The sequence below is a fragment of the Rhinoraja longicauda genome, chromosome 5 (genome assembly GCF_053455715.1).
Source record: "Rhinoraja longicauda isolate Sanriku21f chromosome 5, sRhiLon1.1, whole genome shotgun sequence".
NCBI classification, from domain to species: Eukaryota; Metazoa; Chordata; class Chondrichthyes; order Rajiformes; family Arhynchobatidae; genus Rhinoraja; species Rhinoraja longicauda.
Window position 1 is genome coordinate 9,968,672 of NC_135957.1, and position 26,108 is coordinate 9,994,779.

Consider the following 26,108-nt stretch of genomic DNA (forward strand, 5'->3'; position numbering starts at 1 on the left):
GCACCAATCCCACAGCCATAGATTCATATTCCTGATCTCTCTGTTCCTGCCCTCACTAGCACGAGGTACAGGAAGCAAGTTCTCAGTTTTAATGCAAATGTTTGCGTAGGTTCCACAAAACATGAAATGGATGAATAAATGTTTTCACTGTACCTCGGTCCACGTGACAATAAACTAAACTAAACTGACTAACTAAATTTATTGACTTGTATGATATCTAGGTTTGTCGGTCAAGGGTGAGAGGAGAAAGCAAAAGGACTGTGCCATTTGTTTCTGGTTTCCTGTTCTTTGGTGTATTCTGCTTTTGATAAAATCAAATTTCACGACCTACATACTGTTTAAAATAAAATTGATGCGAACTGTCAGGAGACCCCATGCTGCATCCCCGCACAACCCCATTCCCCATGTCTCCTCATCCTTGCCCCTAATTGCTTCCAAAATGATTCTGGGATTTCTGCCTCTATTAAAACCTGCTGGTCTATTGCAAAGATTGGTTGTTGCTTCATGCTAATCATTATAAGCTTGCCTTTTAATAACTTTGTTTTAGGATCTTTGATCATTTTAATTTTTTCTTGCAAGCAGGAGTACACCACAGATGATCCCTTTCTTCGTGTACATGCTGCCTCAGACGGTGGAATGTTTTTCACATTAATATCCATTGAGGGTTTCATAGGATTCAGGAACTGTCTTTGAAACTCATGAGGCAGGCATGTGCTGCATGCGAAGAATGACTCAAAGTGCTGGAGTAACTCAGCGGGTCAGGCAGCATCACTGGTGAACATGGATAGGTGACCTTTCGGGTCGGACCATGTCTATGTTCTGAGATGCTACCTGATCTGCTGAGTTACTCCAGCACATTGTGCCTTTTTTGTAAGCTATTACTTGCACAGTGGTGCAGCGGTAGAGTTGCTACCTTGTACACCAGAGACCCAGGTTCAATCCTAACTATGGGTTCTGTCTGTATGGAGTGTGTACATTCTCTCCGTGACCTGCATTTTCGCTGGGTGCTCCAGTTTCATCCCACACTTCAAAGACATACAGGTTTGTAGGCTAATAGGCTTGGTAAAAATTGTAATTTCTCCCTAGTGTGTAGGATTGTGTTAGTGTGCGGGGATCGCAGGTCGAAGCGGACTTGGTGGGCCGAAGGGCTAGTTTCCGTGCTGTATCTCTAATCTAATACAAAATAATCTTGCAGTTCCTTGTGCCTATATGAACTGCATGTAAGCCTGGAAATTCTTTAGACATTGGGTCCCTTTAGCACTATTTCAGAATGTCCAGTACAAACACATTGCCAAATCCATTAGTGCAGATGATTTTTTTTCATCCCTGTAAAATGATCTAGTTCTCCATAGCATGTCAACAGCTCACTGAGTTATGCCCCGTATATGTTCTTATAATGAGCTTAACCTGTCATCAATTGTGAACTCAAGCTGTGGTTATAAGTGAGGGATCATCACGGCAAGCATTTGACACAATGAAAATATGTTTCCCTTACACGTGAATTATTGTAATAATTCAGCACCACTGGTCAGGTGTCCATTACGTCAACTCCAATCCACATTGCGCCACATTCAGCTCATCAGTTGTACAAGACATTGGTGAGGCCACATTTAGAGTATTGTGTTCAGTTTTAGTCACCATGTCACTGGAAAGATGGTGTTCAGCTGGAAAGGATGCAGAGAAGATTTATGAGGATGTTGCCAGGACTTGAGGGGCTGAGCTATAAGGAGAAGTTGAGCAGAAGAGAACTTTATTCCTTGGTGCGCAGGAGCGGTGATCTTCGAGAGGTATACAAAATCATGAGAGGAACAGATTGGGTAAATGCACAGAATCTTGTACACAGAATAGGGGCATCAAGAACTAGAGGACATGGGTTTAAGGTGAGAGGAATCGAAAACTAGAGGACATGGGTTTAAGGTGAGGGGGGAAAGATTTTGTAGGAACCTGATGGGCAGCTTTTTTTACTCAAAGGGTGGTGGGTATATGGAACGAGTTGCCGGAGGAAGTTGTTGAGGCAGTTGCTATCACAACGTTTAAGAAACATTTAGACGGGTACATGGACAGGATAGATTTCGAGAGATATGGGCCAAATGCAGGCCAGTGGAACTAGTAATATGTTGGTCCCGTGGGCAAGTTGGGTCAAGGGGCCTATTTCCACGCTGTGTGACTTGAATCCTGCTTGGAGAGCTCAACTTCTTATTTTCGAGATGGGGCCACATAGGTTGTGTGTTTGTACTTTGTGCTGCAAGATCTTTTAAGGTCACCTACAATTTGATCGTTTTATAAATGTAGTTAAGCTTGCTCTTTTGTGGACTTATTTATTTCAAAATAAAAGAGGGAGGTAGAAAGTGGGAAACTCCTGGTCATTTATCTTGACATTTGTCCCACTTTGGTTCGGCCACATTTGGAGTTTTGTGTGCATTTCTGGTGGCCACATTGCAGGAAGGATGTGGAAGCTTTGGAGGGAGTGCAGAGGAGGCTGCCTGCATTGGGGGGTATTAGCTACAGAGAGAGATTGGACAGATCTGGAATGCAGGAGGCTGCAGGGAGAACTGATCGAAGTATATGAAATTGTCAGAGGCATAGAAAGGGTAGGCATTTTGGGGCCTTTTTCCCAGAGTGGAAATGTCAAATAGTACCGGGCATAGCTTTAAGGTGGGAGGGCAAGGTTTGGAGGATATGAGTGGGCAAGGTTTTGCAGAGGGTGTGGTGAGTGCCTGGAACGCACTGCCAGTGTTGGTGGTGGAGAAGATACGATAGTGGCATTTGGGAGACTTTTGGATAGGCACAGAGATATGCTGGAAATGGAGGACTGGTCTTGGCATCATGTTTGACACAGGCATTATAGGCTGAAGGGCCTCATTCTGCACTGCCCGACGTTCACACTGAAAATGGTTGGAAGCTGCTGTTGGAAATGTTATGGTAGCCACTTAGAAAAATCCAAGATAATGAACCTAAAGTCACCTTGCTTTTATGAAAGGAAAATCATGTATAACTAATTTATTGGAGTTTATTTGAACAATAATGCCTACAGTCAATAAGGGGGAATTGATGGGATTTATCCATTCCTAGATTTTCAGAAGACCTTTGATACGGTACTACACGATGGTCTAGAATGTGATATTGGTGTGGATAGATGACTGCCCCAGTGGCAGGAAACTGAGAGGACGTATAAATGGATTTGTTTTCTTCTGGTTGGCAAGGTTAGTTTAATTTAGTTTATTCTTGTCATGTGCATCGAGGTACAGTGAAAAGCTTTTTTGTGCTATCCAGACAGTGGTAAAACAATACTTGATTACAATCAGCTGTTCACAGTGTACAGGTACAGGATAAAGGGAATAACGTTTAGTGCAAGATAGAGTCCAGTAAAGTCTGATTAAAGATAGTTTGAAGGCCTCCAATGAGCTAGATGTGATGTCGACCGCTCTAGTTGGTGATAGGATAGTTCAGTTGCCTGATAATAGCTGGGAAGAAACTGAAACTGTTGCTGAATCTGGAGGTGTTCATTTTCAAACTTCTGTACTTCTTGCCTGATGGAAGAGGGGAGGAGAGGGAGTGACCGGGGTGAGACTGGTCCTTGATTATGCTGGTGGCCTTGCCAAGGTAGCATTAAGTGTAGATGGAGGTGCTGGGACTTCAAACTTTTGCTATTGCTAAAATAATTTGGATGAAGGCACCGTATATCTGGATGCCAAATTTGCTGGTGACACAAAAGTCGGCCGAAATATACATTGCAGAGAAGACAAGGATGCAGTAAGCAGGCAAAGATTTGGCAAATGGAGTATAATGTCAGAACACAAAATTATCCATGTTGGCAGGAAAAATAGCAAAGCATTTTATTTAACCTGTAAGAGATGCATGAGGGATCTGTATGTTCTAGTGCACAATTCCCAACAGACTAGAATGTAGCTCAGCATGTAATTAGGAAGGCTGGCAAAATGTTATAGTATGTTGTGAAGGGAATTGAATACAAAAATAGGGAGGTAATGCTGCAGTTATTCAGGGAATTGCCAAGACCACATCCGGAGTACTGGATAAAGTTCTGGCCTCGTATTTAAGAAAGGATGTGCATACAATGGGAGCAGTTCAGAGAAGGCTTGCATGGCTTCTCCTGCATCTTCTCTAACCTTGTTCTGCTGCATTCAGAATTCTCAATGTGGCCTCCTCTACCTTGGAGAGACCAACCGCAGACCAAGCGACCACATTGCCAAGTATCTGTCCTGACTGGTGGGACCATCTGAATTTCCCAGTTGCCATCTATTTTAATTACCCTCCTTGTTCCTACACTGACTCGTCTGTCCTCTGCCTTCTCCATTGCCAGGGTGAGGCTGCACACAAACCAGAGGGAGGTCCTCATATTCCATATGGGTAGTCAACACCCTAACACCTTGAACATTGAATTCACCAATTTCAGATAACTCCATTCCCCTCTGTCCCTTTCTCTCACCTCATATCCACCCTGGTCCTCCCATGTGTCCCCTTTTGTCCCACAGTACTCCCTGCCCTCCCTCACCCTGTTTCTTTGTCCCTCCTCCTGCACACTCCTTCCAATTAATCCTGTTCCCCACCCCCAGTTGTTCACCCAACCCCTCCCTTTGATGTTCCATCTACCACTACCCATCCTCATTCAATTCCTCTCTTTACTTTTATTTCCCATCAGATTCCAGAATCTCCTGCCTTTTGTTCTTCACTGATCACCTCCCAGTCTCTGTAGCTATCTCCACCCTTCCCTCCCCTCCTTGACTGTAATTAAAAAAACAAGGGCACAAAGTGCTGGAGTAACTCAGTGGGTCAGGCAACATCTCTGGAGAACATGAGTAAGTGACATTTCGGGTCGAGACCTTTCTTCAGACTGATTCCACCAATCAACTACTCCTCAGCTGTATCCACCTATCACTTGCCAACTTTTACCTACCCCTCCCCAGCACCTCTTTATACTGGAAACTTTCCCTCACAGCCCAGATGAAGGGTCTTGACCCAAAAGGTGGACTGCCCATTTCCTTCCACATGTACTGCCTGAGTCACTGAATTTCTCCAGCTGATCTATTATTTTAACCAGATTACAAGCAGGAATGAATCAGTTGTCTTGTGAGGAGAGGTTGGATGGCTAGGCTGTCATCTGTTGCCGGCTCTGATTTGTTCTGGCCTGTTCCGACGACCAGTTCCCTCCCCTCGACTTTCAGTCTGAAGAAGGGTTACAATCCAAAACCTCACCCATCCATTTTCTCCAGAAATGCTGCCTGGCCCCCTGAGTTACTCCAGCACTTTGTGTCTATCTTTGGTATAAACCAGTATCTGCAATTCTTTGTTTCTACATTATGCTTTAGAATGTTGCAGGATTGCATTCCTATTTCATCCTGTTTCTTTATCTTTTCTTTTGGCACGTTAATGAAAATTGAACGCATTGACCTCGAAATGTTATTGAGTTGGGTGCAACATTAGCTATCCTTGTGGTTTCTCCTGGTATTTGGAGTTAAATCTTCCACCATGATTTGAACATTTAACCAGGGCCATTAACACAGCACGATATACTTACAGCTACGCTGTGCATTAGCTCAAGCAACTACTGCAAGTTAAAGTAATCTTTGCAGCCTTTACTGTGGAGCCACTCACTAACTACAACCACACTTGGGGAGTGTTCACCGCTCAGACATTGAGGCAGTTGGAGTGTTCAGATACTTGCACAAGAAATCGTTGCCAGTGTGATCGGAATTAGAAGGGAGTCTTCCAGATTTAGGTAATGAAGCTAAACTTTAAGGAAGATTTGTGAGGATTTTCCCAGTGAAAATCAACAGCAAGAGAACAACTGCCAACCTGAGCCCAGGAGTGACTGACTGACTTCACAGCCACCCTCAAGGTCAGTGAGCGCTGTAACAAATCCAATGTATCAACAACTCTTACTCAGTATAACAGCGGAATGTAGATCGGCTGCAGAAATGGGCTGAGAAATGAGAGCAGTTTAATCCAAGCAAGGTCGAGGTGTTGCACTTTGCAAGGTTGAATGAAAGGGGGGAGTGTCAAGGGTGTTTCATTGACATATGTCCCGAAAGAGTACATGCAACAGCACAACAGATATGTAAACATAGTATTCTGTAAAGACCATAATAAACAAAAAGTATAGATTATATAGAGCAATAATAGTGCAAAGATGAAAACAATGCCCCCAAGTCTATGTAGTTCAGAGCTTATTTGGAGGTTGTAGTGTTTAATAGCCTGATGGCTGTAGGGAAGAAGCTGCTCCTGAACCTGGACGTTACAATTTTGAGGCTCCTAAACATTCTTCCCGATGCCGGAGTGAAATGAGAGTGTGGCCAGGGTGGTGTGGGTCTCTGATGATGTTGGCTTTGGAGGTGGGGAGGTCAGTATCCGTGATGGACTGAGCAGTGTTCACCACCTTTTGCAATTTGTTTGCACCTTCTGCAAGATCCTTAACTGCATTGATATTGGGATCCAAACCCATAGCTCCCTGAAAGTGGCAACATAAGTAGGTAGTGGTTAAGAAGGCATGTGGCACTCTGGCGTTCATCGTTCGAGGCATTGAGTAGAAGAGTCAAGAAGCCATGATGCAGCTTTATAGGACTTTGGGGAGGCCACATCTGGAGCATTGCCTGCAGTTCTGATCTCCCCATAACAGGAAGGATTTGGAGGCTTTGGAGAGGGTGCAGAGATTTACCAGAATGCTGCCTGGATTACAGGGTAGTAAATGCAAAGGGTTAGTAGTTCTAAAGTAATAGTCTCATTTGAGTAGGAAGTACAAGTTACTCGGGGACATTCTGTGAGAAACTGGGGCAGCAGCCTTCGAAAAGCAAAAAGAGAAATCAAAAGGACCCTTTTCAATTATAACCCACAATCTACAACCAACGAACTGTCTTTGAAGTGTTATGTAGAAAAGGCAGTAAGCCCGACAACACAACTTGCCATGAACATCAAAGATAGACAAAGTGCTGGAGTAGCTCAGCGGGTCAGGCAGCGTCTCTGGAGAAAAAGGATTGGTGACGTTTTGAGCCGGGACCCTTCTTCAAACGCATCTTCAGACTTTGCCGTTGTTTGAAGTCCTCTTGGCTTCACAATTCGCAACACTTCAATCCTTTTGTCTCACGCCTTCTGTTTTTTCATGTCTGCCCTATGTCCAACCAACCATCTGCCTATCAAGTCTGAAGAAGGATTCTGATCCTGAACGACACCTATTACTTTTCTCCGGAGATGCTGCCTGACACGCTGAGTTACTCCAGGACTTTGTGTCTATCGTCTGCCCATCAACCTCCCCCTCCTCTAAACTGTGCTCACATATTACCTGCCACACTTTGTTCTGCCCCTCCTCCCTCCTAGCTTTCTTCATCCACCCCACCGCCCTCCACCTCCCGAAGAAGGGTCCCGCCCCGAAATGTCACCTATCCACGTTCTCTAGATTTACTGCCTGACCCGCTGAGTTACTCCAGCAGTTTGTGTCTTTTTTTAAAATCTGCAGTTCCTTGCGTCTCCTGTCGGTCCAACCCTGGTGGACCCCCCCCCCCCCCCCCCTTCACAAATCACTAAGGAACAGCAGATGCTGGTTTACAAAAAAAGTGCAGGCGTAACTGAGTTCCTTTTGGTCGTGTCCCACTGATTTATCAATGGTTCTACTCTTTATTTTCCTGGTCAGTGGCCAATTCCTTGTCAGTCGTAGGACGGTTCCAGAAAGGGTGGAGCTTAGCCGGGAAAACAGCGCCCCATCACCCCCCCCCCCCCCCCTCCTCCTCGCCTCGGCACATGTCCGATCAGCACTCCTTGCAGTCCACACCCACTTCCCTGGCAGTATCGGTGCAGGCGGTCTCTGTTGTCCCAGCGCGTCTCCAGTGTACACACAGCGCAGAAGGAGCAAGGCGCTGGCGGAACAACCTCGGCCCCTCCATAACGGACACACACAAGCAGCAAGTGCAGCCACTCATCTCCCAGAGCCCAGGCGCTGATCTACCTTCCAGCGCCTTCCCTCTCGCCGCCGTAGACGGATTAACTCCCCATCTCTCCCACCTTTGATCAGGAAGCGCCAACATGCGGAGGTGGAGCTGAGGTGCGGCAGTAGCACAACGCTCTGTATTCGGTGCTGGGGGGATCGGCGCGCTCCCCGGGGTGGATGGACGCGTCTCTCCGGGGCTGTCCACGACCGCCCGCGACACACCGGGCCTAGAAACTGCCGGTGTGGGAACCCAGGGTGGAAGCAGAGCTCGCCAACGGGACTCGCCCACGTCTGCCAAAGGTACAGGCTCTGCAGTCATTTCCCCTCTCTGATGGCCAGTCTTTTCTGCACCGGGTTGCGAGGGCTTTTACAAACAGGTCTGACACCCCGGGTCCAGAGGTTGATGTAATTTCGCATTTCAACTCCAAGTAAGTGGGCCTGGTTTTCTTTTTTAATCTCATTTGTTTCTTGTGGGCCACAGAGTGTAGGCGTCGCGATCAGAGAAAGAGACGGGATTTGCTTCTAATTCCGAGCCGCACCAGAACAGTTCCCATCAGCAGCCGCCTTTAATAAATCATCAGTTCACCAAACACGAACCACATCCAAAGCCTCTAGTCCCTTAAAGATCAGTAACAGTTTTAAACGGGGAATACTTGTAAAAGACTATTAAATCTTATTTAAAATTGTGTCCCTGAAATCCCCTGGTCGATATTGGGACCGATGCAGCCTATTTGTAGATACAGTGAGAATGCTTGTTCTTTTTTGTCTTACATTTGCTGCTCATTGCTTTGGTAACTCCGTTATACCACAGACACAGCCTGCCCTCAGCCTAGGCTGGCCATTGAATCTGCTGTCATTCCGCCCCCACCCCCCTCCTTCCCGGAGAATTCCTCCGGAGGATTCTTCCTTGCAGGGGAGGCGTTTAAAGAGCGGGCGCCTGCAAGTGATGCATTCTCCAAGCTCGCTCGTTCACACAGCCCCCCCCCCCCTCCCAAGATCGCAGGCAGCGGTGAACGCCAACACCCCCCGCCGCTAAACAGCAGAGGCATCTTCACTTTGCTGTCTGAAGATGGGTCTGGACCCGAAACGTCACCCATTCCTTCACTCCTGAGATGCTGCCTGACCTGCTGAGTTACTCCAGCATTTTGTGAATAAATACCTTCGATTTGTACCAGCATCTGCAGTTATTTTCTTATATATATCTTCACTTTGCTGTCTACCGCGCTGCGTCTTGCACAGAATGCCTGGCCTAAGTATTGTTGTCATCCCCACGACAAACGAGCCCTGCAAATATTCTTCCTTTGAGCGGTAGAATATTTGGATAACTTTTTTTTATTTTTTATTTCGACAATTAAAATGCTGGAGTAACTCATCGGGTCAGGGAGCAGAGAATGAATGCTGGAGAAAAGGAATCGGCGACGTTTCGGGTCGAGACCTTTCTTCAGACCCGGTCTAAAGAAGGGCTCCAAGGCGCGTCGATGAGTTACTCCTGCATTTCCGTGTCTATCTTCGGTATAAACCAGCATCTACAGTTCCTTCCCACACATTGTTTTTAACTCGTGGGGATTGGACGTGTGTTTGGGATCGGTTTGCAGGCGCGATTTAGTTCGAGCCGTAGCTAAGACAAAGCTGCGATTGGGTGTCGCGGCCTCTGCCCGGACGTACCCAGAGCACTTTGTTACACTCAGTGTAACATGGCCGGTTAGCTGTAGTCACGACTGTGATTGCCCACTCTCTCCCACGCACGCTTTGCTGTATTGAAACTAGTCGAGAGTGTTCTTACTCATCGCATTGCAACAGGGAACAGTAAACAGTCTGTGCTGGGACCCAGGTGTACGTATCTCCGTCCGTCCGTGCTGTTGTATCAGCGCCGGAGTCTCGCCAGCAGCCCTGTACACCGCATACTGTACTCCACGCCGCCACGCCGCCACGCCTCCAGACACTGTGCCTTTAAAACCGCGCACAATGGACCTATTGATAGATCACCGACGATCCACACCAAATGCTGGCGAGACAGCGGGACAGGCAGCATCTCTGGGGAGAAGGGGTGGGTGACGTTTCGGATCGGGACCGTTCTTCAGACTGACTGTAGGAGAGCGAGGGAGAAAGAAAGCAGGACTGGAGCGTTTACTGAAGCTCGCTATCTCACAGAGTAAAATTGCACCGCGTTTCATTTAAACGCCAATGCTGAATCTCCCGGGGGCTGAGGAATAATCTTGTCTCCGGGTATTCGGTGCCAAACCGCACGCTTCCTCGAAACTTAATTCCTTCATAAGTTTCCATAAGAGCGCATCGAGTCTATTCTGCCATTCAATCGTGAGTGATCTATCTTTCCCTCTCAACCCCATTCTCCTGCCTTAACCCCTGACATCCGTACTAATCAAGAACCTGCCATTCTTAATATTATTCGTGAAATGAAAAGCCACGGTTTGAAGTTTTCTAATGGGTTAAAATGTTGGAGGGTTTTTAAGTTCTATTTCAAAAATGCAGAAAAAACGACACTATTTCTGCAAAAATCGATCTAATGGGTTAAGTTTGCAGACGACACAACGGTGATCGGGCTTATCACCAACGGGGATGAAACAAACTATAGAGCGGAGGTGCAGAACCTGGCGGACTGGTGCTCGGATAACAACCTGTCCCTAAATACCACCAAGACCAAGGAGCTGATCATCAACTTCCGTAGGTCACATAACGGGGAATATGCCCCGATCTCTATCAACGGGGACAGGGTGGAGAGAGTGTCCAGCTTCAAGTTTTTGGGCACTCACATTTCGGAGGACCGAACATGGTCCAATAACACTGCTGCGCTGGTCAAGAAGGCACAACAACGACTGTTCTACCTAAGAATACTGAAAAAGTCTGGTCTACCCCAACAGCTGCTGACGACCTTCTACCGCTGCACCATAGAGAGCATCCTAACGCATGGCATCCCTGTGTGGTACCTCAGCTGCACGGAGGCAGAAAGGAAAGCTCTACAGCGGGTAGTCCATAGAGCTCAGAGGGCCATCGGAACACAGCTACCAGACTTGGAGGGCATCTACAACACACGATGCCTCAGAAAAGCCACCAGCATCCACAAAGACTCTTCACACCCCTGCAACAGTCTGTTCGAACTCCTTCCATCGGGCAGACGATACAAGGCCTTCTACGCCCGCACCTCCAGACTCAGGAACAGCTTCATCCCCAGGGCCATAGCTGCTATGAACCGGTCCTGCTGAGCCGGATGATCACAACGCATAGATCAACTTGCACTTTACCCTGTCTAAAACTGTTACAATTGTTTCGTTGGGTTGCTGTTGTCTAAATTACTTAAATTATTGCATCGTATGGGAGGCGCATTCCCAATCTCGTTGTACCTCTGGGTACAATGACAATAAAGATATATTGTATTGTATTGTAAGAAAGATATATAAGAAAATAACTGCAGATGCTGGTACAAATCGATTTATTCACAAAATGCTGGAGTAACTCAGCAGGTCAGGCAGCATCTCGGGAGAGAAGGAATGGGTGACGTTTCGGGTCGAGATCCTTCTTCAGACTATTGTATTGTATATTGTATTGTATTGTATTGTAAAATGTTGAAGGTTTTTAAAGTTCTCTATTTCAGTTCTATTTCAAAAATGCAGAAAAAAGACACTAATTCTAATTAGGTGAACGCCTCTCCCCTGTTGTGTCCCAGTGTCCACGCGGATATTATTTATTAACCTGAGGTGTAATCTTGTGATTCACATGGCAGACGTTGGGTTTCCCCGACGGAAGGACGGTGATATTAACAGCACCGCATTATTAGTTTTCCAGTGAAAAACGGCATCGTCTTTGTACCAACCAGACTTTAGGTTCAGGGTCTGGGGAAGGGTCGCGACCCGAAACGTCACCCATTCCTTCTCTCCAGAGATGCTGCCTATCCCGCTGAGTTACTCCAGCTTTTTGTGTCTATCTTTAGTTTCAGGACCTGAGCACAACAACTGAGATTATTTGGAATTGATTACCGTGATAATATGGAATTTATCCAATTTAATTCGTTTTTCAGCAACAGACAGGGAATAAAAGATCAGTGGTTGCCCGGTGGAGTTGAGATATCATTCTAGAAAGAAGATGGGATGGCGAGGGAACTTCTCCCGAGGCGGTAGTGGATAACGCTTCAGTAACTGGTCAAACGCTGTTCAGCATTTGGCCAGAACCGAGCCATTTGGTGCGGTGGTGATGGCGGTCGCTGCCGGTCTTCTCCTCGGTCGATCTCCGTTCCCCTCCATCTGCCTGGCCCGGGGCAGGTTCTGTACACCTGGAACTAGCCATCGGCAGTCATGCAGAGCTTCTCTCTTATAAGAAAATAACTGCAGATGCTGGTACAAATCGATTTATTCACAAAATGCTGGAGTAACTCAGCAGGTCAGGCAGCATCTCGGGAGAGAAGGAATGGGTGACGTTTCGGGTCGAGACCCTTCTTCAGCTTCTCTCTTGCTCATTAACAGGAAAGGTGTTGTTTACTGTCCATCTTTCCCTCTGAGCTTGAAATATTTCATTATATCACTTGTGAAATCAATTCCCTGAACTGCAAGGTACTTTGTTTCATCTCCTTGGAAGTTAAATCTTAGGGGTCCAGCTGCCAATCTGATGGAAAAAAAGAGTGGCAGACACTGCCCAGTCCATCACAGGTACTGACCTCCCCACCATCGAAGGGATCTATAGGAGGTGCAAGAGGCAGCATCATCAGAGACTCACACCTATCTAGCTCTCGTTTTACTCCTCCATGGGAAGAATGTCCAGGAGCCTGAAAACCATGACTACCAGGCCCTAGGATAGCTTCTTCTCAACAACCATCAGTCTCTAGAACACTACACAACATTCACTCCTCATACACTCCAAAGATGTGCAGGTTTGTACAGTCATAGAGTGATATAGCCTGAAAACAGGCCCTAAGGCCCAACTTGTCCACACCGGCCCAGCTGGTGTCCCAGCTACACTAGTCCTACCTGCCCACCTCCAAACCTGTCCTATCCATGTACCTATCTGTTTCTTAAAGTTTAGGATAGTTCCTGCCTCAACTACCTCCTCTGGCAGCTTGTTCCATACCCTCACCAACCTTTGTGTGAAAAAGGTAAACCCCCCCCCCCCCCCCCCCGATTCTTATTAAATCTTTTCACCTTCACTGTAAAACTTTATCCTTGTAGGTTAATTGGCTTCTGTAAATTGTCCCTAGTGTGTAGGATAGTGCTAGTGTACTGGGTGATCGCTGGTCAGCGTGGACTTGGTGAGCCCGAGGGTCCGCGCTGTATGTCGAAAGGCTACAAATTCACGCCTGAGGTCATGATGCAAGTATAAAATGATTTATATATTCACATTCATTTAAAAGTGCACTGCATTCAATAATCTTCTCTCGCAGATCTTCGGCGGTGTTGCTTTCTGGGAGAGCCGGCTCAGGTCAGGAGTTACATTGCGCTTTATATGAATTAATTGGATGCCAGATTGGTGACTAAGTGATAATGCATGTGGCTACTGGAGAGGATTCTGAGGAATATGACATTGGTGCATTCGGAAAGATTAGGGTTGATTTGGGATAGTCAGCATGGTTTTGTGCATGAGTGTTTGTGTCTCAGGACATAGTTTTTTGAAGAGGTAACCATAAAGGTCGATGAAGGTAGGGCGACAGATATGGTCTCTCTGGACTTCGGCAAGGCCTTTAATAAAGTTCCGCATGGTAGGTTGCTCTGGAAGGTTAGATTGCATGAGATCCATGGAGAGCTAGCTAACTGGAAATAAGAAGGGTTCCGACCTGAAACGTCACCATCCTTTTTCTCCAGAGATGCATGACCCGCTGAGTTACTCCACACTTTGTACCTGTTCCTGGATATAGAATTGGTTCATTGTAGGAAACAGAGGCTGTATTATGGACTGGAGGTCCATGACTAGCCTTAGGGGTCGATGCTGAGCCCATTGTTTGTTTGTCATCTGTATCAATGATTTGGATGAGAAAGTGCAAGGCATGTTTGGTTAGTTTGCAGATTATACTAAAATAGGTGGTATCACATGCAGTGAAGAAGGTTATCAAGAATTTTAGCGGAACATCGATCAGCTGGGCAAGTGGGCCTGGAAATTGAGTTTAATTCCATAAGCACAAGATGTTGTAATTTGGGAACTCAAACCAGGGTAGGATTTTTATTGTGGATAGCAGGGTCTCGAGTGCTGTTGTAGAACAGATAGACCAGAGTGTACAAGTATATAGTTCCCTGAAAGTGGCAGCACAGGTGGACAGGGTGGTGAAGAGGGCTTTTAGCACACTGGCCTTCATAAGTCAGGGCTTTGAGTATAAAGGTTGGGACTGCAGCTGCACAAGATGCCGGTGAGGCCACACTTGGAGCCTAATGCTCAGTTTTGGCCATTAAGCTGGAAAAGGTGCAGGGAAGATTTACGAGGAATTGTAAGGACCTGAGGGCCTGAGGTATATTGAGCAGGCTTAGGCATTATTCCCAGGAAACATAGGAGACTGAGAGATAATCTTATAGAGGTGCATAAAATCACAAGTGGAATAGATAGAGTGAACGAACAGTCTTTCCCCCCAAGGTCAGAGAATCAAGAACCAGTGGGCATCGGTTTAAGGTGAGAGATTTAAAAGGAACCCGAGGGACAACGTTTTCACACAGGCGATGATGGGTATATAGAACAAGCTGCTAGAGGAAGTGGATGAGGCTGGTACAATAACAACATTTAAGGGACATTGGACAGGTACCTGGATAAGAAATACTTAGAGGGATATGGATCACATGCAGGAATATGTGACTCTCTTAGATGGATTTCTTGGTCGCCATAACAAGTTGGGTCAAAGGGCCTGCTTCTACTGTGTGACACTTCAAGGCTTTAATGCACAGCCTGAATAACACATGCAGTCAATGTGCAGCATGAAATGTTGTTTGTTCCATTAGCACTCCAAATGCTTTTAAACTGAACCTTTCTGAAAACACTGGTGGATAACTTTGTAAAGGGTATTTCAGCCTCTGCATGTGTGCAATGTCCTGGATTCTAGAGGCTAAATGCCAAGAGATTGTACAAAGAGGGACTGTACTTTCATAGAGTTAAAGCAGGAGGAGGTGATATCACAGTTTTCAAGATACTTAGTTTAGTTTATAGAGATACAGCGCGGAAACAGGTCCTGTGGCCAACCGAGCCTGTGCCGAACAGCAATCCCGTACACTCGTATTATCCTACACACAACAGGGACTATTTACAATTTTACCAAGCCAATTAACTCATAAACCTGTACATTTTTGGAGTGTGGGAGGAAACCGGAGCACCCGGAGAAAACCCCTGCAGGTCATGGGGAGAACGTCCAAACTCCATAAAGACAAGCACCGGTAGTCAGAATCGAACCCGCTAGCACTGCGCCATCGCGCTGTTCCTGTCCACAATGGACGGCTTGATTGTAATCACATAGTCTTTCTGCTGACTGGATAGCACACGACCAAAAAAAAGTTTTTCACTGTACCTCGGAACACGTGACAATAAACAAAATTAAATTTGTACTTCCCTACAACTATGAAAAGTTATTGTTTTGAAAATTCAGGCATGACACTGCAATTTTATTCAACTGCAAGGAACACAAATGGCATAAATTACACACAAAATGTGGGCGGGAATTGCAACTTCTGGCGATTGTGTAAACGGTGTTATTGTCTGTCACACCTCTGCTGATTGGAGAGGCAAATTGCCAAATTGCTCCCTCGCTTTTGCTGGTTTTGCAAACAAAAGTCACTTTAAAAGTTGCAAATCTACCCGTTGAAAAGTTGAATCAGTCCCATTACGGTTGAGAGTAAATGTAGTCTTATGATTTCTTATTACTGTGGCAATTCTCAGGACAGATCTGATTTAACCGGTCAATTCAGATGTAGATTTAAATAGGGCAGAGTCTTGTATATAATTGGAGATCGACACAAAAAGCTGGAGTAACTCAGCGGGACAGACATCATCTCTGGAGAGAAAGAACGGGAGACGTTTCGGGTCGAGACTTGGGTTACGTGGAGCACAACCTACTCGCTTTCAGTTAAGTAACACCCATTTGCGTTTAATTTAAAGTCTAAAACACGAAAGAAACATGTTTCTTTTTTAAAAAAGTCCTGGGGAGTTGATGACAAAACAATAAGCATCGAAGAAGGGTCTTGACCCGAAACGTCACCCATCTCTTCTCTCCAGAAATGCTGCCTGACCCGCTGAGTTCCTCCAGCATTTTGTGTCTATTTTCGGTTTAAACCAGCATCCGCAGTTCCTTCCTACGCATTGTTTACCAACCTTGTAAACGGGCGATAGCGACATAACAAATCATTGTTTGCAGTATTCACTTGAGGAATTGCAAGGACCGATTGACCTTCACATTGCTTATTGTGTCTAAGATGTATTTAACTATTTTTTAAATTTTGCATTATTAAGTTCATTAGCTTTCCACTGCATCTCGGTACACGTGACAACAATAACCTAAACTAAAATGTTGTGTAACGAGATCTGAATTTCACGGCAACTTTCCGGAGCAGGAAAAAATGATGACAACCACATCAATTGATCACCAGTCAGAAAAGGTATTTATTCACAAAATGCTGGAGTAACTCAGCAGGTCAGGCAGCATCTCAGGAGAGAAGGAATGGGTGACGTTTCGGGTCGAGTACACTACCAGTCAGAAAAGTATGCATTTTATGTGCGATGTTGTGTAATTTTGAAGAGGCTGTGTAAGATATAGCGTGGAAACAGGCTCTTCGGCCCATCGAGTCCGCACATTAACACTGTTCTGCACAGACTAAGGAGAATTTACAATTTTACCGAAGCCAATACGTCTTTGCAGGGTGGATGAAAACCAGAGCACCCGGAGAAAACCTACGCGGTCACAGGATCGAACCCAGGGCTCGGGTGGTGTAAGGCAGCAGCTCTATCGCTGCGCCACCCTTGTCTTTGATCAGATGTTTCCAAAATTGCCAGAAATATATTTTTTTAACAGAGGGAAACGATAGCCTTGAGATTTAAAAAAAATGTTTCGACCAACTAATTGCTGTTTTCATTTCTTGCAGATTGGGAGACGGGACACAACAGGGACATACACTGACAGGGGCTGAGCAGAAACCTCTCTCAGCTGGAGGCTACGTTGTGGGGACAAGGCCGATAACACACGCGAGCTTCACGTCCCGGAGGTCATCCTGTTTGTATCATCGGTATCAATGCAAGTCAAGGGGTGAAGGAGCAAAGCGATCTTTGGATGATCTGCCCCCGCCAGCTACCTGCGGCTCGCAGCCCCTTCGCCGGTGGATGAGTTGGTCTTTGCCCGGTTGATGGATCGGTGTGGCCAAGATCTATCTACCCTCAGCGATGCTCCCTCCCTGCAGAGGATCGAGAACTCGCAGCCCCAGCTCCACGGATCGGCGGACAGTCAGTGCCGAGGACAGAGCCAACTCCACCGTGGAGTTAACGCGATCAACCACAAGGACGCGCACGGTCTGGGCGGCCGGACCGCAGATGTGGAGGGGTTGGCTGCAGCTGCCGGGGGCGAGCAGCGCGGGGGCGTGCAACAGGAACCCTGGCGGGGGCGCGTGGAGGCAGTGGTCACCGTGAACGGCGATGTGTTGCGGTCCCCGGGGTGTGGGCGGGACGCGGGTCCCGGGGACGCGGCGGATGAGCCGGTCGCTCGCCCCCGTGTCCGCGTCCCCGACGCCGGGCGGGAGGGGGAGTGGGGTCGCGGGGGCGCGGCTTGCGGCTTCGGCTCGTCCCTCTGCTTCGCGGCGGGAGCGAGCGGCGACGAGAGCGCGGCGGGGGTCGGGGACGCGCACGGGAGCGAGCCTGTGGTGGACAGTCAGCGGCAAATCAACAACAGCGCGATGCACGATGAGGCGGCGGGGGCGCGCTGGAGCCTGGACGGGGGCGAGCTCGGAGATGGGAGCGGGGGCGCGGACGTGGCGGGGGCGCGCTGGAGCCTGGACGGGGGCGAGCTCGGGGACGCGCTGGAGCTTGGAGATGAGAGCGGGGACGCGGACATGGCGGGGGCGCGCTGGACCCTGGAGGCAGGTGGGCCCGGGGACGCGCAGGCGGCTGGAGGCGGGCCCGGGGACGCGGATGGGAGCGAGGGCGCGCACCCCGTGCCCGACCTGGTGATCGAGGTGGCGGGGCGGCGCGTGCGCGCGCACAAGGCGGTGCTGTGCACGTGCAGCGAGTACTTCCGCGCGCGGCGCTCGCGCCAGGTGGTGCGCGTCCGCGGGGTCGCGCTGCCGGCCATGCGCGCGCTGCTGGACCACGCGTACGGCGCGCGCCTGCGGGCGCCCACGGTCGGGGACGCGCCGGGCGGGGACGTGGACGCGCACGCCGCCGCCGCGCTGCTCGCCGCCGCCCACGCGCTGCAGATGCCGGGCGCGGTGCGCGCCGTCGAGCGGGCGCTGCGGGAGGAGCTGCGGGCGCGCGCCTGCGGGCAGCTGCTGGATGTGGCCAAGCGGCAGCGCGCCCCCGAGCTGGCCGACCTCTGCCTCAGCATCATGAGCGCGCACTACCTGGACGTGCTGCGCGACCCCGCCGTGTACGGACGCCTGACCGCCGCCGAGCGGGAGCTGATCCTGCGGCGCCGGGAGGAGGCGGGGGCGCGCACCCTGCTGCTGGCGGAGCTGGGCGACGTGCACGAGCGCCCGGGGGCGAGCAGCAGGGATGGCAGCCGCGCGCAAAGCCCGTGCAGCCCGGAGCGCGCCCCCGACGAAGGGGAGGAGGACGGGGGCGCGCGCTGGGTGTACCGCCGGGACGCGCGCACGGGCGAGTGGCGGCGGCTGTCGCGCGTGCCCGAGGCGGCGGCGGGAGCGCGCGGCTGCGGCGTGTGCGCGCTGCACGGCTACCTGTTCGTGGCGGGCGGGACGCGCTGGCAGCCCGGGGAGGCGGGGCCGCGCCCGTCGGCGCGCGCCCTGAGCTGGGAGCCGGCGACGGGCGAGTGGCGGGAGGCGCGCGCCATGGGTCGGGCACGCGCGCGGCCGCGGCTGGCGGTGCTGGACGGCCGCGTGTACGCGCTGGGCGGGGACTGCGAGTTGGCGGTTGAACGTTACGACCCGCGCGGCGACCGTTGGGCCCAGGTGGCGCCGCTGCCCCGTGGGGCCTTCGCCACCGCCCCGCTGGCCGCCTCCTGCTCCGGCCGCCTCTACCTGACCGGGGGCTCGCTGGCCGCACGCCTGCTCGCCTACGAGCCGCGCCGGGACGAGTGGGACGAGTGTCCGGGCAGCCCCGGCCCTGGAGGCCGTGCCGTCGCCCTCCTCGCCCGCCCGCCATGGCTCTACCGCCTGGAGCTGCAGCGTGACCAGCGCTCCCTGTCCGTGCACCGATACAACACGGCGGGGAGGGTGTGGGTGAGGGCCGCCTGCATCAGCCCCGCTCCCTGCCCCCCCCACCAGCTCCAGCCCGCACCATGCGCCATCCTCGGCCGCGCCGTCTACCTGCTGCCCGGGCGGGCCGCCATCCTGCGGCTGCTGCTGCCCCAGGACGGGGACGGGGACGGCAAAGGGCGGCAAGGCCAAGGGAAGGGGAAGGGGAAGGGGGACGGGCAGCTACAGTTACAGCTACAGCAGGGGGGCGAGGAGGAGGATGGCGAGGACTTCTCCTGGCGCCTGCTGCCACCCTGTCTACAGGCCCGGGGCACGCTCATCCCCGTCGTCCTAGCCTTGCCCGAGAGCCCCAGGGATGGCCCTGCTGGTGGAGGGGGAGAGGGTGGGGGAGGCGTGGGGAGGGGGTGAGGGCAGGGGGGTGGGGTTGGTGTCTTGTGAAGGAAGGTGATCAGGGTGTTGGCCCATGGAGTGGGGGAAAGGGTGGTGGTGTTGTCCTGTGGAGAAGTGAAGGGGGATGGTGAGAGGGAGAGGGTGTTGCCCTGTGAGGATTAGTGGAGGGTGTGCTGGAGAAGGTGGGGTTGTTGTCTTCTGAAGGAAGGTGATCAGGGTGTTGGCCCATGGAGTGGGGGAAAGGGTGGTGGTGTTGTGGGGAGAGGGTGGGGGGGGCGTGGGGAGGGGGTGAGGGAGAGGGCAAGGGGGGTGGGGTGTGGGGTTGGTGTCTTGTGAAGACAGGTGGAAGGGGTGAGGGTGGCGTCGAGATAGGTGGAGAGGGTGGGGGAGGCAGGGGGAGAGTGTGGGGAGGGGGTGTGGGGTTGGTGTCTTGTGAAGACAGGTGGAAGGGGTGAGGGTGGCGTCGAGATAGGTGGAGAGGGTGGGGGAGGCAGGGGGAGAGGGTGAGGGTGGCGTGGAGATAGGTGGAGAGGGTGGGGGAGGCAGGGGGAGAGGGTGAGGGTGGCGTGGAGATAGGTGGAGGGGCAGAGGGTGCGGGGTCTGTCCGGTGAAGCTGTGAGGAGGGTGAGGGTGTTGTCCTGTGAAAAGTGAATGAGGTGATGGTGTTGCCTTGAGATGGTAAGTGGGGAGTGTAAGGGAGAAGGTGGGGGTGTTGTCTTGTGAAGGCAGGTGGTCAGGGTGTTGGCCCATGGAGTGGGGGAGAGGATGGGGGTGTTGTCCTGTGGAGGTGAAGGGGGGTAGTGAGAGGGTGGGGGTGTTGCTCTGTGAGGATTAGTAGAGGGTGTGCTGGAGAAGGTGGGGTTGTTGTTTTGTGACGGAAGGTGATCAGGGTGTTGGCCCATGGAGTGGGGGAGAGGATGGGGGTGTTGTCCTGTGGAGGTGAAGGGGGGTGGTGAGAGGGTGGGGGTGTTGCTCTGTGAGGATTAGTGGAGGGTGTGCGGGAGAAGGTGGGGTTGTTGTCAGGTGGAGGAGGGGGTGTGGGTGTTGGCTAGTGGAGTGAAGTGAAACAGAAGGGTGAGGGAGAGGGTGGGGAGGGTTGCCCTCTGCACGGTAGCGCAGCGGTAGAGTTGCTGCTTTACAGCGAATGCAGCGCCGGAGACACAGGTTCGATCCTGACTACGGGTGCTGCACTGTAAGGAGTTTGTACGTTCTCCTCGTGACCTGCGTGGGTTTTCTCCGAGATCTTCGGTTTCCTCCCACACTCCAAAGACGTACAGGTATGTAGGTTAATTGGCTGGGTAAATGTAAAAATTGTCCCTAGTGGGTGTAGGATAGTGTTAATGTACGGGGATCACTGGGCGGCACAGACTTGGAGGGCCGAAAAGGCCTGTTTCCGGCTGTAGATATATGATATGATATGACAAGTGGAGGGGGTGAGGATGTTGTCTTGTGAAGATGTGCAAAGGGCGAGCGTGTTGGACCATAGAATGAGGTGGAGGGGTGTGGGAGAAGGTGGGGTTGTTGTCTTGTGAGGCCAGATGGAAGGAGTGAAGCTGTTGTCTTGTGAAGACAGGTGGAGGGGGTGAGGGAGAGGGTGTTGTTCCATGGGGTCAAGTGAATGGGATGAGGGAATACGGTGTTGTCCTGTGAATACAAGTGAAGGGGGGAGGGAGATGGTAGAGGTGTTGTCCCATGGAGATCAGCGGGCGGGGCGGGGGTGTTGTCCAGTCTGTGGGGAGCCCAGACAGGGTGGGTGCTATTTCTACAAGCGGTCACAGGTTCAAGGTGGGGAGGTCTGAGTTTCAGAGGGAAGAATCCTCACCCTTAGATGTAGTTGGAGTGGCTGGCGGAGTTAGGGACAACTCTCACCCTTTGCAAGGTATCTCCGCAAGCTCTTGAATTACCAAGGGGTAGAAGGCTGTGTCTTGATTGATGCAGCGGGAAGCAGGGATGGGATGGGCTGAAGAGCCTGTTTCTGGGCTCTATAACAGGTATAACAGGTATAACAGAGCTTTATTTGTCGTTCGGTACCGAAGTACCGAACGAAACTACATAGCAGTCATAGAAAAAAAAAGAACACAAGACACATAACCCCAACACAAACGTCCATCACAGTGACTCCAAACACCCCCTCACTGTGATGGAGGCAACAAAACTTCCCCTCTCTTCCCCACGCCCACGGACAGACAGCTCGTCCCCGACCGACCCGCACAGTCCCCACACCGGGCGCTGAAACGTCTCGCGGCCGAACCGGGCGATGAAAGGCCCGCGACCAAGCCTTGCGCAGCTAAGCCCCGCAGCCGAGCCGCACCAGCGGTGAAAAGTCCCGCAGCCGAGCCGCACCGGGCGGTGTTAAGTCCCGCAGCCGAGTTGCACCGGGCGGTGTTAAGCCCCGCAGCCGAGCTGCACCGGGCGGTGTTAAGCCCCGCAGCCGAGCTGCACCGGGCGGTGTTAAGTCCTGCAGCCGAGCCGCACCGGGCGGTGTTAAGTCCCGCAGCCGAGTTGCACCGGGTGGTGTTAAGCCCCGCAGCCGAGCTGCACCGGGCGGTGTTAAGCCCCGCAGCCGAGCTGCACCGGGTGGTGTTAAGCCCCGCAGCCGAGCTGCACCGGGCGATGTAAGTCCAGCGGCCAAGCCGCACCGGGATGTAAAGTCCAGCGGCCGAGCTGCACCGGGGGATGTTAGGCCCCGCAGCCGAGCCGCACCCCGCGCCGTGAGGAAGAGAAAAGTTCCCCACACCCACCCACCCACACCCACCCCCCACACACCACCACCCCCTCCCACACATACACAACCAAAAAAATATATATAAAAATCATCCCAACACCGACACTCAACAAAAAAAAGACGGACAGACTGCTAGTCAGCCGCTGCCGTTAGGCGCCGCCACGTGAGATGTGCTGCGGCTGAGCCTTGACTGGAGACTCATCTCATCTCAGCCCTGGCTTTAGGTGAATCTCAATCATTTTGGGGGCTCTGCCAGTCAAAAATGAAAGGTGGAAGGACTTTGTACAGAGGTGACATCCAAGGTAGACACTTTTGTATGTGATTTTCATGAAATAATGAACATTGTAAAGATTTAAATCTGTCAGTTGGTGCTTTTGTAAAAGAAAACCAATGTTGTTGGGATGTAATTTTTCCCAATGGAGGTGCAAGTTCAATCAGACGCCAATTATGTAATTGTCGTTGATATAGTTAATGGTTACTGGGGTTAGGGTGACCCTCAGTCCCCAGACCCCAACCCAAGCACAGTGGGTGTAAGAGCATGTCAATGAATGTAGGGGCGACACCACATCATGTCAGTACTTCGGGGAGGGGGCAACACTGAGCATTTCCTCAAATTATACCAAGCAGCTGCCTCAACAGTGGCATGGCGGTAGTGTCGCTGCCTCACAGCGCCAGAGACCCGAGTTCGATCCTGTCTACCGGTGCTGTCTACGGAGTTTGTACATTTATTCCGCCTGTGACCGCGTGGGTTTTCTCCAGGTGCTCCTGTTTTCTCCCACACTCAAGCCTTCTGCAAATTGTCCCTTGTGTGTAGGATGGGACTAGCGTACAGGGTTATCGCGGCCTGCACGGTGGCACAGCGGTAGACTTGATAGAACCGATGTTTCCCCACACAGCTGTGGTTTGTCCAACAAATAGGATGACACGGTGGCGCAGCGGTAGAGTTGCTGCCTCACAGCACCAGACTTGGGCTCAAGCCCGATCACAGGTGCTGTCCGTATGCAGTTTGTACGTTCTCCCCGTGACCGCGTGGGTTTTCTCCGGATGCTCCAGTCTCTTCACGCACTCCAATGACGTGCAGGTTTGTAGATTAATTAGCTTCAGTAAATTGTCCCGAGAGTGCATTGGTGATCATGGTTGCGTGGACTCGATGGGCCAAAGGGCCTGTTTCCACATTGTTTCTCTAAACTAAATTAAACTAACTGATACAGATGAGGGCATTACTGCTTAAAATAGAGGGCAACTATTGTATTCACATTAACTACAGTGGAAGCATTCATCACCCAGATTTTGGCAATATCAAAAGTCCAATAATAACAGCAATTTTGGAGGAAATGTCCTATATTTCCTCTTTTCTACTCATTTACAACATTCTTGATATCCTGTATGCAAGTCTCTGAACTACTTCCTCTACAAAATCAAATACGGCAATTGTTCTGCGGTGAAGAATCTTGTAACATAAAGAGCCATTTGTACTGATGCTTTTTACAAGTCAAATATCATATTTTGATACTTAAATTTATTTTTTACAAAGTAATCACTATTTATTGTTCTGCCAGCTTAAATCTCACCGTTGACAATTGGCCTAGGTATCATGGCATTTATATTTTGATCTTGTCTTTCACTGCCACATTTAATATTTCATCATTCAGCATTGAAAAAAACATGACAATTTTATCTTCATTGCGTTGGTTATTGTTTTGCTAAATACAATGGAATAGTTGATGCTGCTCTCTGTTTACAAGGCAGTGTTCATTGTTGCACGCATTGAATTTTTTTGCTGAGTTGAAAGCTCAGAGTACGGCACCAGCAGGCAGTGACACAGACCAGTGACTATCCTTTTTGTCCAGTCTAGTAGCTGGTAAACCGGTAGCAGTTGCAAAGTGTTCTGTATCCAAGAGCAACTTATCTGTGTTACAGATTCAAGCGATGCCTTGTTTAAAAGCAGACAATCAAGAACTCTTACTTGCAGATGTCAAAGTACAGAGTAAACCATTCGGTTAGTTTAGTTTCGAGATACTGCAGAAACAGGCCTTACAGCCCACCAAGTCCACGCCGACCAGTGATTCCCACACACTAACACTATCCTACACACACTAGGGACAATTTACAATCTTTACCGAAGCCAATCAACCTACAAACCTGTACGCCTTTGGGAGTGTGAGAGAAAACTGGAGCACCCGGAGAAAACCCATGTGGTCCGTACAGGGAGCACCTGTATTCAGGATCGAACCAAGTCTCTGGTGATGTAAGGCAGCAACTCCACCGCTGCGCCAACAAGCGACCTATTCGTTGGATAGATCACGGCTGTGTGGGGAACCATCGGAGAAATGAAATATAGTCTTACTTTAATTAAAGCCTATTTTGAAATAGTGTCTTGGAATACAATAGTAATGAAATAGTCTGAAGAAGGGTCCCAACCTGAAACGTCACCTATCCATTTCTTTGCAGGCACCCAATATACCTAATTTGTTTGGTGCGGGTATACTCTTTCAAATTATAATTTACTTAAATGGAAAGTACCACCCAGTATTACTGTTTTGCAAATTGTCCAATTGCATCTCGTATATCTTGTTTTCACCATCACAACTATCTAAAAATAATCTAGGTTTTATATAGTTTGACAGATAAAGCAAAATCTAACTTGATGTAATTTATTTTTTAGATAAGCAATCTGTTTCTAACAGATCCACATTGACAATCATTGTAAATGAGCTTTTCATAGGTTCTAGGAGCAGAATCGGGGAATTTGGCCCAACATGTCAATCAAAATCTTTCTATCTTTCCCTCTCAACCCCACTCTCCTGCCTTCTCCTCATAACCCCCGACACCCATATTAATCAAGAATCTGTCAATCTCCGCCTTAAAAATACCCATTGACTTGGCCTCCACAGCTGTCTGTGGCGATGAATTCCACAGATTCACCACTCTCTGACTAACAAAATTCCTCCTCATCTTTCTAAAGGTACATCCTTTTATTCTGAGGCTGTGCCCTCTGGTCCTAGACTCTCTGACTAGTGGAAACATCCTCTCCACATCCAAAGCTTTCACTATTCGGTAAGTTTCAATACGGTCCCCCTCAGCCGTCTAAACTCCAGCGAGTACAGGCCCAGTGCCATCAAACGCTCATCATATGTTAACTCAATCGTTACTGGGATTATTCTCATTTGATCTTTTACATCCAAATAAATTAACAGCTAATCCAAACGATGCTGCCTTACTGACAGGACAAATGATTTTGGTGTGACTTTAAATCTAAGCTCACCTGTGCAAGGAGGGTTGTTGCAGTGAGCACCAGGTGTCCTGCCGTGGAGCAGAGACCATCGACAGGGCTGAGATCCTGTGTTGAACAGTAACTACCGACAGTTCAATCCAAGCCAATGATTCAAAGAATAAATCCTTCCTAGTTTTGGAGACATCACTGATACTCTTCCAGAACTTGTGAATTAGCGATCATTGTCATTAAGTTATTGCACAGATAAAAGCAAGGGACGAAACCAGGTTTATAAGTCTTTGCAAAAGGTGTTGAGAGCAGTTGTGTGTATGTTACTTGCAGGGTTAAAGATCTTCCTGTGAACCAAAACAATGTTTTTGTTCTAGCATGTGGGGAAAGCTTTACCAAAATATAATGTGCCCCCCACCAGTTCAAAGCCAATAATTTGTTACCCTCTGATAAACCCTGATGGCACAGACCAGCTCAGAAAGGCTGACGTATGCCCCCACTACTCTCAGT

General features: G+C 49.8%; 1 protein-coding gene across 4 annotated transcripts; it reads left to right on the forward strand.

Annotated features, from left to right (window-relative positions):
- Positions 1 to 7,745: 7,745 nt before the first annotated feature.
- Positions 7,746 to 19,882, forward strand: kbtbd11 (kelch repeat and BTB (POZ) domain containing 11). 4 transcript variants are annotated; one of them, XM_078398897.1, is made up of 2 exons: positions 7,746 to 8,364; positions 16,987 to 19,882. In XM_078398897.1, the coding sequence occupies exon 2, from the start codon at positions 17,245 to 17,247 to the stop codon at positions 19,666 to 19,668; it is 2,424 nt and encodes an 807-aa protein (XP_078255023.1). In that variant the 5' UTR covers positions 7,746 to 8,364; positions 16,987 to 17,244; the 3' UTR covers positions 19,669 to 19,882. The 4 variants fall into 4 exon arrangements, with proteins under 4 accessions (XP_078255023.1, XP_078255024.1, XP_078255026.1 ...); XM_078398898.1 differs by having other exon boundaries at positions 7,746 to 8,236; XM_078398900.1 differs by lacking the exon at positions 7,746 to 8,364 and adding an exon at positions 9,971 to 10,252.
- Positions 19,883 to 26,108: the final 6,226 nt, after the last annotated feature.